Source organism: Bufo bufo, chromosome 4 (genome assembly GCF_905171765.1).
Source record: "Bufo bufo chromosome 4, aBufBuf1.1, whole genome shotgun sequence".
NCBI lineage: Eukaryota > Metazoa > Chordata > Amphibia > Anura > Bufonidae > Bufo > Bufo bufo.
Window position 1 is genome coordinate 226,902,864 of NC_053392.1, and position 14,385 is coordinate 226,917,248.

General features: G+C 43.2%; 1 protein-coding gene across 3 annotated transcripts in view; it reads left to right on the plus strand.

Annotated features, from left to right (window-relative positions):
* The window catches only part of LOC120997966 (probable cation-transporting ATPase 13A4), a 261,365-nt gene that overhangs the window by 152,454 nt on the left and 94,526 nt on the right, over window positions 1–14,385 (plus strand). For all 3 annotated transcript variants that reach the window (XM_040428350.1, XM_040428352.1, XM_040428351.1), the window contains exons 11-13: window positions 9,048–9,205; window positions 11,089–11,277; window positions 14,319–14,380. In XM_040428350.1, coding sequence (XP_040284284.1) covers window positions 9,048–9,205; window positions 11,089–11,277; window positions 14,319–14,380 — 409 coding nt within the window. The remainder of the gene's footprint in view (window positions 1–9,047; window positions 9,206–11,088; window positions 11,278–14,318; window positions 14,381–14,385) is intronic.

The window sequence follows — 14,385 nt, forward strand, 5'->3', positions numbered from 1 at the left end:
TTACCCCTAGCGAAAATGAAAAATTTTGGGCTAAAGCAACAGTTTATTGGAACAAATTAAACTTTTCATTTTCACAGCCAAGTGTTTTTGAATTCCGTAAAACGCTTAGGGGGTCAAAGTGCTTAGTTCCCCCTTTAAATACATTCTTTGAAGGGTGTCGTTTCCAAAATGAGGTAGATTTTTGAGCGTTTCCACTGTAGGGACACGTCAGGGTCTCTTCAAATACAAAATGTTGCCCAAAAACCATTCTAGCAAAATCTGCCTCCAAAATCCAGCTAGTAGCTCGTCCTCGCTGAAAAGTGGAGCCGAGCCTAAGGCAAATAATACTGAGGGAACTGAAAATGACAGAGAAGGATTCAGGACAGGTTTGGACACAGGGCCTGCTCACGGCCATCTCAACTAAGTGTCGTGTCAGAGGAATCCACCGACTCTTGGCTGGGGGTGTCTGATATCACTTGGGACAAAGTGGATGACTGAGTCAGCCATTCAAGAACTGCTGGGTCGCTGTTCAAGACACGACCGCTAGATGACACTAGCCTCTCACTGCGACCCCTGCTGTCACGCCCCCTTACTTTGCTGCAACCTCTGCTTGCGCAAGAAACATTTAGGCCTCTGCCACTCCCCTGTGCAGTGCCTGGCACTTCTCTGTCTGACATACTGTTAGATCAAATAAATAAAAAGGAAATTAAAACACCCCAAAAAATAATTTTCTCACTTCAGCACACAACAGATTTTTTTACCACTAATACACGCCAAAAAGGGCTGTCATTTTCTCACTTCACCACACAACGGCAAATAATTTTTTGTGCCAATAATACACGCCAAAAAGGGCTTTAGAACATATAACTGCAATGCTGACGGCAAATATATTTTTTCTTTTTCCACTAATACATACCACAAAAGGCTTTAGAACAGATAACTGCCCCGCTGAACGGCATATATAGTTTTTCTTTTTCCACTAATACATGCCACAAAAGGCTTTAAAACATATAACCATTAATTGCACCACTGACCAGCAAATATATTTTTGTTTTGCCACTAATACACAGTAAACCAGGTATACATGGGAGAATGCAGACTGTGACAATCATACCACAATATATGATATGTCACAAGGATACAACTAGAGAACACCGGGGTATTTTAAAAAGAAAATAGGTATCAGAGAGACTAGGTACTGGGTCTTTGGCCCTATATCTCCCTTCAAAAATAGCCTCCAACCCCTCTCACTAAATGTCCCTATCCTTCCCTACTCCACACAGGACAGTGATTGCCCAGCTTCATCAAGATATATAAGGAAAGGGAAAGGAGGAAAATATAAACAGCTGTAAAAAAAAGTCCCGATGCGTTTCCTTGGCTTGCGCCAAAATCATCAGGGGACCAGTATACCAAGTGATGTTACAAGGTTGAAATAAATGTTATTATGATCAATGTAAAGCGGTGATCAATCACTACTTAACTGTCCAATAAGTTCCAAAGTGTAGGTAAGATGTAGAACTTCAGTATAGGTCTTGCGTATGGCAGTCCATAACCTGGCCTTCCACGTGTTTCAGTTGCTTTCATCATCATCGGGAGAAGAGAGTGGCAGCTTGCCCTATTTCAGGCAGTCAAGGCTCCACCACCTTAGCCTAAGGGGACTGTCTGTCCTTCCCATCATCTGCAGGTCCTGATGCTCCTGCTCTTCGCTCTCCTACTCCTCGTCAGTCATTCCGTCAGCAATCGATCACCGAAGCGATTGCCAAGAGACAACAGTATACGTGCACTCATCCAATGGCGCAGAAGCTGAACGTGCTCCTGTCCAGATTGCTGGTGCTGCAGTCCCTCCCTTTCCAAGTGGTGGACTCTGCACCTTTCAAAGAACTGATGGCTTGTGCCGAGCCGAGGTAGAGAGTCCCAAGCCGTCATTTCTTTGCGAAAAAGGCAGTACCAGCCCTGCACACACATGTAGAACAGAAGGTGGGCCAGTCCTTGAACCTGAAGGTGTCTGACAAAGTGCACGGCAGCACCAATATGTGTAGCTGTAACTATGGTCATGGACAATACATGTTCTTTACGGCCAACTGGGTGAAAGTGGTTCCAGCACAGCCACACCAGCAACTTGGCCCAGTGACGCCGCTTCCTCCTCTATGTTCTCACTCCTTTGGTCCAGCGACAATATCCTCCTCTGCCTCCTGATCCTCCACCGTGTACCCAGCCTTTACTGCAGGTACAATTCACAGTGCCCCCCCCAGCATACCACATGTGCAGGGCACGGCGGTGTCACGCTGTTCTGCACCTTGTTTGCCTGGGCGAACTGAGTCACACAGGGGAGAAACTGCTCCTTGTCCTTCATTAAGAAATCAAATCCTGGCCTTCTCCACGACAACTCAAAATTGGAACCATGGTGACCGACAACGGGAAGAACATAGTGTCGGTGCTGCGTTAAGGAGGGCTGAGTCATGCGCCCTGCATTGCACACGTGTTCAATATGGTTGTCAAGCGGTTCCTGAAGTCTTCCACCCATCTGCAAAACATCCTAACAATGGCCAGGAAACTTTGCATGCACTTCAGCCACTCATACACCACAAAGCACACCCACCTTGAGCTACAACGGCAGAACAGCATCCCCCAACATAGGCTGATATGCGATGTTTCCACCCGTTGGAATTCCACCTTCCATATGTTGGACCGACTGTATGAACAGAGAAAGGCTATAAACAGTTCCTTGATGATCCAAGTGGACAGGAGTACTCCCCTGTGTTTCTTTGATGTCAGCCAGTGGCAGCTCAAGCGTGACACCAACGTCGATCCACTGCTTCATATCCTGGAGCAGATGCTGATAAATCTGGCTGATTAGGGGACTGGAGACGTAGTGCTTAGATATCACGGCCACATGAGTCCTGTGGGGGCTGAACTGGAGGAGGAGGACATTGGAGCACAAGCAATGTGTAGCGAAATGGGTGGTTTTGCTACACAGGTGACGGGAGAGGAGGAGCAGGAGCATCCAGAGAAGCATCCTTAACCAGCAGGTGGTGGCATACTTGGAGAGCACCCTGCCACATTGAAGATCCGTTGGACTACTTGGCAGCCAAATTGGATATGTGGCCACAACTGGCAGAGTTTGCCCTGGAAAAGCTGTCCTGCCCGGCCAGTAGTGTGGCATCATAGCGGGTGTTTAGTGCGGCGGGGGCCATAGTTACCCCAAGAAGAACTCGCCTGTCCACCCAAAATGTGGAGAAATTAACCTTTTTTCAAGATGAATCAGGAGTGGATCAGCCAGGATTTTCACTGACCTATACCTGATGCATTAGACTAGATCATCCATGGTGCCACACCAACACTTTGACAAAAGAGACCAGTTTCCTCTGGCTACCTGCCTCAGCTACTATTCTAATGCTGCCACCTGCCTGATGCCACACATCTGATGCCAAGTGCTCCTTCTTACACCCACAATCGTTAGCGGGTACTGTTATTGCCACCCACTTCCCCACTCTGTCACCGGGTCACTCTGTGGTCTCCACATGCTGCTGTCACCTCCACACTATGTCACCTCCGGATGCTGCTGCCACCTCCACACTATGTCATCTTGCCACTCTGTGGTCTCATCATGCTGCTGCCACCTTCACACTATGTCATCTTGCCACTCTGTCCACTCTTTATGCTATTGCCACCTCCACACTATGTCACCTTGCCACTCTGTGGTCTTCTGATGCTGCTGCCACCTCCACATTATGTCACATTGCCACTCAGTGGCATCCTGATACTGCTGCCACCTCCACACTATGTCACCTTGCCACTTTGTGGTCTCCTCATGCTGCTTCCACCTCCACACTATGTTACCTTGCCACTATGTGGCCTCCGGATGCTGCTGCCACCTCCACACTATGTCATCTTGCCACTCTGTGGTCTCATCATGCTGCTGCCACCTTCACACTATGTCACCTTGCCACTCTGTCTACTCTATATGCTACTGCCACCTCCACACTATGTCACCTTGCCACTCTGTGGTCTTCTGATGCTGCCACCTCCGCATTTTGTCACCTTGCCACTCTGTTGTCTCCTCATGATTCTGCAACATCCACATTATGTCACCTGCCACTCTGTGGTCTCCTCATGCTGCTTCCACCTCCACAGTATGTCACCTAGCCACTCTGTGGTCTCTTTATACTGCTGCCACCTCCACACTATGTCACCTTGCCACTCTATAGTCTCCTCATGCTGCTGCCACCTCCACACTATGTCACCTTGCCACTCTGTGGTCTTCTGATGCTGCTGCCACCTCCACACTGTCATTGTGCCAGTCTGTGGCCTCCTGATGCTGCTGCTACCTCCACTCTCTGTAATTTTTCCACTCTGTGGCCTGATGCTGCCGCCATCTCCAGACTCTGTCATTGGGCCACTCTGTGGTCTTCTCATGCTGCTTACACCTCACCACTATGTCATAGGGCCACTCTGTGGACTTCTCATGCTGTTACCACCCTCCCTACTTCATTGCTGGGCCACTATTTAGTCTTTTTGGCTTGGCTGACAGCATCATTTATTTGACCCTTCCTCTGATCTGTCAGATGGAAGGTAAAATGAGACGCACAACGGATCCTGTCTGTGTAGCAGTTGTAAGACCTGTATGGTCCCATCAGAATTGGCTTGTGATTTGGTAGCCAAAAGCAGGAGTGGGAACAAAACACAGAAGACATGCAAATTTTCTGTTCACCTGTCATCTCTGTTTTGGATTCACTCCTTTTTTTTGGGCATTAGCAATACTGATGGATTACTGACCAAATGCTGACCAAGTGAAGGTGGATGCTCCATAGACAGGATCAGTTTTTTGTGATTTATTGTTCTGATGGATCAGAGGAAGGGCAAAATAATCAGTGACGTCCACACACACTTACTGCTGACAACCTCTCCACTCTGTCGGGGGGCTCTACTTGTATAAGCGTTTAATAGAGCAGGTTCTGTAGACATCTATGTGGAATCAGCTGACGACGGTGTAAAAGGAGCACGCTTCTTCTTGGTGCTAATATCGACCTGTAAGGCTGAGTTTATACTTGAGTTATGTGGTCAAATTAGTGAAGTGTGCAGTGATTCTAAGTGAGACGCCCGTCATCTGCATGTCATACTGACTCACAGTATTATTTACCTACCAATGCAGACTCCATATGCAGTGTTCTACAACACTATAAAGGCTCTGTGTAGCCAGGAATTTGCCGTTTTTTTAACGTAATTTGCAGAGAATTTATTCGGAACAAACCACATTTTTCCCCAAAAAATTGGCGAACCGGGGACTCCGATTTTTGAAAAATTCGCTCATCTCTAGTTTTCGGGGTCCATCCCCTTTGCCAAGCATGCACAATATTCCTGTATTTCAGGGTCAAATTTACACAATAGGAATTCCATGTGGTTCAATAGATGGAGTTTTCTTTTTTTCCTAACCTCCAAACAGAAAGCAAACACACTATTTGATTAAACCAACTTTAGTGTATGACATAACCCATCAAATACACAAGACACATTCTTCACTGCTGCATTTTTAGTAATATGCATTTGTTATACTATATGCATTTCTATTTTTGATACCATTTCTTCACTACTGCATTTACAGTAATATGCATTTGTTATATGTATTTCTATTTCCAATACCAGTAAGGCTGGCAGGCTGTTCCAACAGAGGAACAGCCTGCTGGAGTTCACTGCATCGGGCATAGCTAAATAGGGCCGTACACCAGCAGATACTCATTGACTATAATGGTATCCAACAGGGACACTTTTTGGCAGAAATGACGGCTTTCGGACGACAAAAAGTCATACATGCAATACTTTTTGTCTGACCAAATACCGTCATTTAAGCCAGAAAATGGTTGGATCCCCATTGAATCCCATTGTAGTCAATCGGGATCTGGAGGAATATGGCCCTATCCAGCTACAATATGTTTTTATTGTACAAATCTGACTGTATGTTGCCACCAGAAGGGACAGGTCTGTACTAATGTCCTATTCTTGTCAAACTATGCTGAAAATGACTCTGCATATTGTCCCTTTGTGGTAGCAACAAGCAGCCAACTGCTTGAGTATGTGTGTGTGGGGACTGAGATTGTTGCCATATACTACAAAGACATCAAAAGGGGCCCAAATATACTGTCTCTGGGGCATTAGAAAAGGTGAAAAAAACTGGTACAAGTGAAAATGGTAATTTCTGGTGCCAAAAGACCCATGGTATAAACCTCAAGTGTTGGTTGCTATCAGTGCAACTGTTAAGCACTATAAAACAAAATCACAGAAATATAGTGGCAAATATGGGGGAACTGCTCAAACCCCAAACACTGTAGTGTGTTTCTCATTGGGGAAGCAGTCCCACCACATGTGGACCGCAGCAAACGACCATCCCCAGCAAAAAATGCGTACAATGGAGGATGCCGGCGCGGTCCACATGCACCACAAAGGCATCCTACACAAAATGAAGCATTGTGCGGATGAAAATATAATTATATAAATCACAGAAAAAAAATTGCACCAAACGGATATGCCACTGACTATACTAGCTAGTCATACAAGCAGATATTAAAAGCTGAGACTTTTGCCAATATATTCCTGTCAGGAACACATCGGAGCCCATCATGCACCACGTCACGGTCTCTCAGCATGGTCCATGATGCATGGTGCATGATGGGCTCCGATGTGTTCCTGACAGGAATATATTGGCAAAAGTCTCAGCTTTTAATATCTGCTTGTATGACTAGCTAGTATAGTCAGTGGCATATCCGTTTGGTGCATTTTTTTTCTGTGATTTATATTGTTAAGCACTATAGCCTTACAAAATATTAAGTTACCAAGGTCTGCAGATCTCCTACTGATGGATATCCTGCAACTTACAAAGACAAACAATGGGGTAGATCCGTAGGTTTAAACTGCCTGTGGTGCACAGATTGTACTTACACGGCACTCCACCAATATCAAGCGTGTCACAGATATCCTCTGTAAACTGGTTGGTTCTCCGCAGGAAAGATGCAGGGAAGATGCACGCTCACGCGCTGTTACACAGGGCTCAACCACGGATTAAATAACAGCATACACCTGGTGAGTCTACTGGGATTCCCAACTTCTTTGGTTCAGAATTTTCTGTGGATACAAGTTGCTCCCACCATAGTGAAGCTCCGATAACTCATTTAAAAAGTTTATTAGTACATACTTACAAACATGCACTTTAAAATCGCATTAAAATCCCAGCGTCTTTCTCCTTGCCCGACCCAGGTTTCGCTCCTTGAGCTTCGTCAGGGGCACACATCATCTCTCCCTCCACCTTCTCTTTTATTTGGTAGGTTAGCTTTAATAGAGCACCCGATGTGCTGTTTAGAACGCCTCCTCTGTTTTTTCTATCTCTTAACCCTATACTTGTATCCATTAGTACTGAATGGGAAAAACCCATTGTACCAGTTATACTCCCATAAATGTATAATAGATACAATGAAGCAAAGAGAAGAGACCCATAATGACCCAAAAATAGAGAGAAAAAAAATTGATTTCCGTTTCTCCTTTATAACCCAGTTCACACAATGCTCTGGGGAACTAAAAAACGCAATAAAAAAAAACTGGCCTATTCTGAAGAATAATCCAGTACTCGGACCTGTAATTCCCGCACAACCACTGGTCATTTATAAAAGAGCACCGAATTTGCAGAATAAATTAGTACATAGTGCCATTCGAGACAAGTAAAAAAAGGAAAAATAATTTTAACTGGTGTGGATTCTGTATTGCCTGCAAAAACAGAAAAAGAACAGAGAGAATACAAAGTAGTACTACAGTAAATAGTGTGGTGAAAGGAAAGCAACTATAAGTAGTGGGAGAGATAACATGCCACAGCAAAGGGGTCGTTTATGTACTGGAGTGCCCATGTGGCCTCCAGTACGTAGGACGTAGTATCAGACCACTCAAGGTCCGGATACAGGAGCATATAAGGAACATTAAGAAGGGGCTAGAAAGTCATGGTGTCTCGGCGCACTATAAAAAATACCACCAAAAAAATCCAGAGGGATTAAAATTTATGGGAATAGAACTGGTACAAAACCATTGGAGGGGAGGTAGCTTTTTAGATAAAATAAATAAAAAAGAAAGTAGATGGATATATGAATTGAGCACGCTGCAACCGGGGGGCTTGAATGTAGATTTTGATCTTCAAGCTGTTTTAAAATAACTATAGAAGTTGGTGAAACAACCATCACCATGTGAATTAGGATCAAGAGTACTGCGTTTTTTCCCATTCAGTACTAATGGATACAAGTATAGGGTTAAGTGATAGAAAAAACAGAGGGGGCGTTCTGAGCAGCACATCAGGTGCTCTATTAACGCTAATCTACCAAATAAAAGAGAAGGGGGGGGAGAGAGATGATGTGTGCCCCTGACGAAGCTCAAGGAGCGAAACCTGGGTCGGGCAAGGAAAAAGACGCTGGGATTTTAATGCGATTTTAAAGTGCATGTTTGTAAGTATGTACTAATAAACTTTTTAAATAAGTTATCGGAGCTTCACTATGGTGGGAGCAACTTGTATCCACAGAAATTTCTGAACCAAAGAAGTTGGGAATCCCAGTAGACTCACCAGGTGTATGCTGTCATTAAATCCGTGGTTGAGCCCTGTTTAACAGCGTGTGAGCGCGCATCTTTCCTGCGGAGAACCAACCAGTTTACAGAGGATATCTGTGACACGCTTGATATTGGTGGAGTGCCGTGTAAGTACAATCTGTGCACCACAGGGCAGTTTAAACCTACGGATCTACCCTATTGTTTGTCTTTGTAAGTTGCAGGATATCCATCAGTAGGAGATCTGCAGACCTTGGTAACTTTTGAAGGGAGGAAGAAAAAAGAATCTGTTTTATACCGTATATTTATGATACGCGCGGTCCGAACCTTTATGTACATTCTTTAAAAGTGTAATCTACCCCACAACACTCCTCGGACCTGCAGCAGTTTTTTTGCGGACTGGTGATTAAGTATATTCATATATCTTTACAAAATATTAATGTGTTAAACCTTTTAAAATTTCTCTATTTAATACAATTCTTTTTTATATATTTTAGGATTCAATACAGCAAAAGGTGACCTTGTGAGGTCTATCCTCTACCCTAAACCAGTTAACTTTAAACTGCACAGAGATGCAATCAGATTTCTAATGGGGCTTGTGGTTGTTACAGTGATCGGAGTTATTTACACGCCTATTGTCTATACAAGAAATGAGGTAAGTTGCTGTCCAGTTTGAAAAAAAAAAAATCTAATAGGTAATAAATAAAAGGTGAATCAAATTTAGAAAACAAAGGTCTCCACAGCAGCAAACCCTACTGCCTTTCTTTGACCCTTCCTTATATCACATCATGTACCTACAGTAAGATGCACACAATGGTTTTTATCTGGCCGAAGCCCAAAATATTTGACAGGTAGTGGCCGGATCTCCATAAAGCCCCTGTTATATTAATCAACATTCAAGTGTGATTTATAAATTAGCTTTACTTTCTCATATCTCATAGGTTTCAAAGATGGACATATGTCTCTAAGATCATTCATTAGTTTAGTGTCATTGAGGAATCTGTCAAATCCTGAATCAGTATGATTGCCACATACAGGCTACTTGTAAAAATAGCATTTCTAAAAGAGAAACTCCGGCAAAATCAGATTTTTTTTATTGTATTATATGTTGAAGTGTAATTTTAGCTTTTGGCCAGCCATATGGGGGGAAATGTATTGGAGGGGTTGCGCAGGCAGTATATATTGATGACCTATCTTCAGGATAGGTCAGCAATATTTGATCGGCGGGTTTCTGACACCCAGTAGCCCCACCTATCAGCTGTTTGAAGAGGTGGCGCTTCATTCAAGAGCTACTTCCTCTTCATTACACTGCTGTCGTCTCGGAAGTCTCAGCTGCGCAGTGCAATTACAAGTACTTGCTCCATTCACTTGAATGGAGCAAGTTCTTGTAATTACACTTTGCCGCAGTTGCAAGGTAGACGATGCACAGTGTAATGAAGAGTAAGCAGCGCTCGTATGGACTGCCTCCTCCTCTTCAAACAGCTGATTGGCAGAAGACTAATATTGATGACCTATCCTGAGGATTGGTCATCAATATATACTGCCTGCTCAACCCTTTTAAGGCTGGTGTTTCTTATTATGTAGCAGAATTATTAGGTGATAATTTTGGTGCATCTTCCAGATGTTCAGAGCACCTGAAAAAGATATCTATGCCAGCATGTGAGCTAGTGTAGATTCCTGGTGAACTGTTCACCAATTTTCTCTGCATATATTGTTAAATGGATCTGGCTTCAGAGACTCTGCTCAGGGGATCTCCTTCCACCCGCCACATCTCACCAAGTTTTTGTAAAAGTGGCACGGGGGGGGGGGGGAGACAACAGAGAAAACAAAAACAATTGCAAAATGGCACTTGCTCCATATTTTGCAAAGTTTGTACAGAAAATTTGCATACAAGAATGATACATTTCCTGTGCACCCAAAGCTTTAACTTAGTTTAATAGCCCATTTTTAGATCATCTGCTATCCTCTACTAGGCTGTAGTAACGGGATTCTCCAGGATTGATTTAAAATGGCTGCAGTTAACATGTCCTAGAATGTGAGCAGGACTGGTTGCCTTTACTTGCACAGCTGCCAAGGGCAGTAAGGGGTTGGGGCCTCTCTACACACTACAATATGGCACTTGCATATATAAAAATTGGTGAGTTTTCCTATCAGGCTGCTCAGCCAAGATGGCATATCATAGACAGGATCATATCATTACCATATATTGTAAAGCAGTGCAGTTTGTAGTGAAGACCTTGCCTTCTCACTCCCCTAGACAGCTCTGCAAGTGGTGGCAACCAGTTCTCAGGAGTTCATAATTGTCAGGAGCTACTGGAATTTACATGAAAAGTCCTCCAAATAACAACTACTGTACTTTGTACAGCATATTCTATACTGGCTACTAAGTCGCTTATGACAGCAAAGCTTGGTTATCATGTACTAACCATGGTCTTTAATAAACTCTTATAATGTGAAAATATGGAATAGTTATAGGTTCAAGAATTTTAATTAAAATATTTTAGTAAATTTTGTACTTATGACTTTAAACACATTTAGGCTCCCATAAAAGACACTGTCCTTTGGACATTGCTTTTCATCACCGTCAGCATTCCAGCTGCACTACCAGCGGGAATCACTCTCTGTATATTATATGCCCAAACAAGGCTTCAGAGGAACGGCATATTCTGTCTGAGTGCACAGCGGATTAATATGTGTGGACAACTCAATATTATCTGTTTTGATAAGGTAAAGCATCAACTTTTTTTGCCAATTTATGTATGAAAACAAAATGCTGATGTGAACAAGCCCTTAGTAATTTTGTTTATGGCTTTTTAACAAATGTGTGCAAATAGCCAATGCAATGCTGGAATGCAGAGAGATCCAGCAGGCTGTTCCTTGACATCAGTAATAGCTGCCATTGGTAACTATGTGTTAACAGACTCTTTAACTGTCAAGTGCTATGCTTTTAATGAATTCTGTAATTTGCACCTTTTATAGACTCTGAAACTGCCAATGCCTGTGCTTTTAAGGGGGATTTAGATACTGATGGTCTATCCTTAGGATAGGTCTTCAATATCTGACAGTTGGGGGTCTGACTCCCAGCAACCCTGCAGGTCAGCTATTGGAAGAAGAAATGGCATTTCAGTGAGTGCCACAGCCTCTTCCTAGGCTAGTGACATCACGTTTATCAGTTTCCGGGGTCTAGGTGTAGCTCAGTCCCATTCAAGTGGATGGGCTTTAGCTTTAATACCAAGCACAACTGCTATACAATGTACGATGCTGTGCTTGGTAAGCTGTGAGGAGCACAGTGGCCTCTTTAAGCAGCTGATCGGTGTTGGTCCTGAGAATTAGGCTCCCACTGATTAAGTATTGACGACCTCTCCTGAGGATGGGTCATCAATATCAAAATCCCAGACAACGTTCATAATAGACTCTGTAACTAAGTATGAAGCTCTGTACATTTGTGTTCCAAGGTACCACTTGGAACTGAAACCGAGTTCAGTAAAAGGTTTTTAACAGTAGAAACTAATTTCTGAAGTTATTACCCGAAGTCTCGCGAGACTTCGCAAAGTAATAACTTCGGCTCACCGGAGCCAATACATTCTAATACTGTACGGAGCACTCGCTCCATACAGTATTCTAACTAAGTTTTATACAAATCTACTTAGGATGTTTCATCCAAAGTCGATTCGCACATCCCTATTTATCATTCTAGGTATGGGTGGGTTCACACTAGCGTTAGGGATTTCGTTATGGCTTTCCGTTATAACATGGTTATAACGGATAATAACGGAATGCCCAGACAGAAAGCAAAATGGAAGCCTTTAAAAGGCATTCTGTTTGCTTTCCATTCTAATAGAAGTCTATAGGAAAGCATAACGGATCCGTCTGGGTCCCGTTATGAAAGATGGAAAACAAAGTCCTGTCGACCTCCCAATGATAACAGTATTTATTTTTATCAAAAATTAAAAAACTCAAAATGCACTGTTCCAAATTATTATGTTCATTAGAGTTTCAAAACATTTTATAGGTTGTAAAGAACTGAAAATGATTATTTGTTGAATTTGCAGCTTTAAGAGGTCTCATTTACTGAAATCAAAAGCTATTTTGGGCCATGTTTTATGTTGACATAGGACCCCTTCTTTGATATCACCTTCACAATTCTTGGATCCATTAAACTTGTCAGTTTTTGGAGAGTTTCTGCTTGAAATTCTTTGCAGGATGTCATAATAGCCTCCAAGAGCTGCAGTTTTGATGTGAACTACCTCCCACCTTCCTAGATCTTTTGCTTAAAGATACTCCAAAGGTTCTCAATAGGGTTAAAACCAGGGAAGAATGGCGGCCACGCCACGTGTTTATCTGTTCTTATGCCCATAGCAAGCCAATGACGCAGAGGTATTTTTTGTACCAGGATATGATGTATTGTCGTGCATGAAGACGAATTTGCTACAGAAGGCACAGTTCTTCTTTTTGTACCATGGCAGAAAGTCTGTATACTTTGTTTTGGTCATTTTCACACCTTCAGGGACCCTAAAGGGGCCTACCAGCTCTCTCCTCATGATTTGAGCTCGAAACATGACTCTGCCACCTCCTTACTGATGTTGCAGCCTTATTGGGACATGGTGGCGTCCAACAACCATCCACTATTCCATCTATCTGGACCATCCAGGGTTGCACAGCACTCATCGTTAAACAAGTCTTTGAAAATTAGTCTTTATGTATGTCTGGGCCAGCTGCAACCGTTTCTGCTTATGAGCACTGGTTAGGAATGGTTGAATAGTAGGTTTATTCACAACTGAAAGCCTCTGGAGGATCCTACACCTTGAGGTTTGCGAGACTCCAGAGGCAACAGCAGCTTCAAATACCTGTTTGCTGCTTTGTAATAGCATTTTAGCAGCTGCTGTCTTAGGCCGAATGCACACAGCCGTGTTCTGCGGCCGAGAGCGGTCCGTGGTATGCCGAGCTGGATTCCTGTTCAGAGTAGGAGCGCACGGCGTCATTGGTTGCTTCATGCCGCCGCTGCACTACAGTAATACACTCGTATAGTGTATTACTGTAGTGCAGCGGCGACAGGAAGCAACCAATGACGCCGTGCGCTCCTACTCTGAACAGGAATCCTGCCCGGCATACCACGGACCGCTCTCGGCCTCGGAACACGGCCGTGTGCATTCGGCCTTAATCTGATGAAGTTGTCTGGCAGAAACCTTCCTCATTATGCCTTTATCTGCAAGAACCCATCTATGCTCTTCACCGTATGATGATTATGCTTACGTTTTTGTGAAATATCTAATGTTTTCATACCTTGTCTAAGGAATTGCATGCTTTTTGGCAGCAGAGAGATCCTTTTTCTTTTCCATATTGCTTGAAACCTGTGACCTGCTTAATAACGTGAGTGATTTCAGTGATCCTAAGAACCCGGAGGCACAATATCATACATTAATTTATTTGAAAAACAAAAAATTACATCTTTATAACACTTAAATCCAATTTGCATAATCATTTTGAACACACTGTATTTATGGCATTTGCAAAAGTTGCAGAAAGTCACATGTCCACACCAGGCTACCCCCTGGTGTACTTTTACAGGCATAGGTGTACACCACATTGCACTTGCGCCAAATATAATGTTGTGCCATTTCATACATTTGGTGTAACCTCACAAAGCAAAGACAGACTTAAACTGACACCAAAACCTTCACAAATAATAAATTCCTCCCTTAGTTTTTTTAGCACCATTTCCAGATATACATGAATGACTTTATAATTCATAATCATAATTTATCTAGACAGGTACCTTAACTGAAGATGGAATGGAATTATGGGGTATTGTTCCTTCAGTTGAGAGGAGGTGAG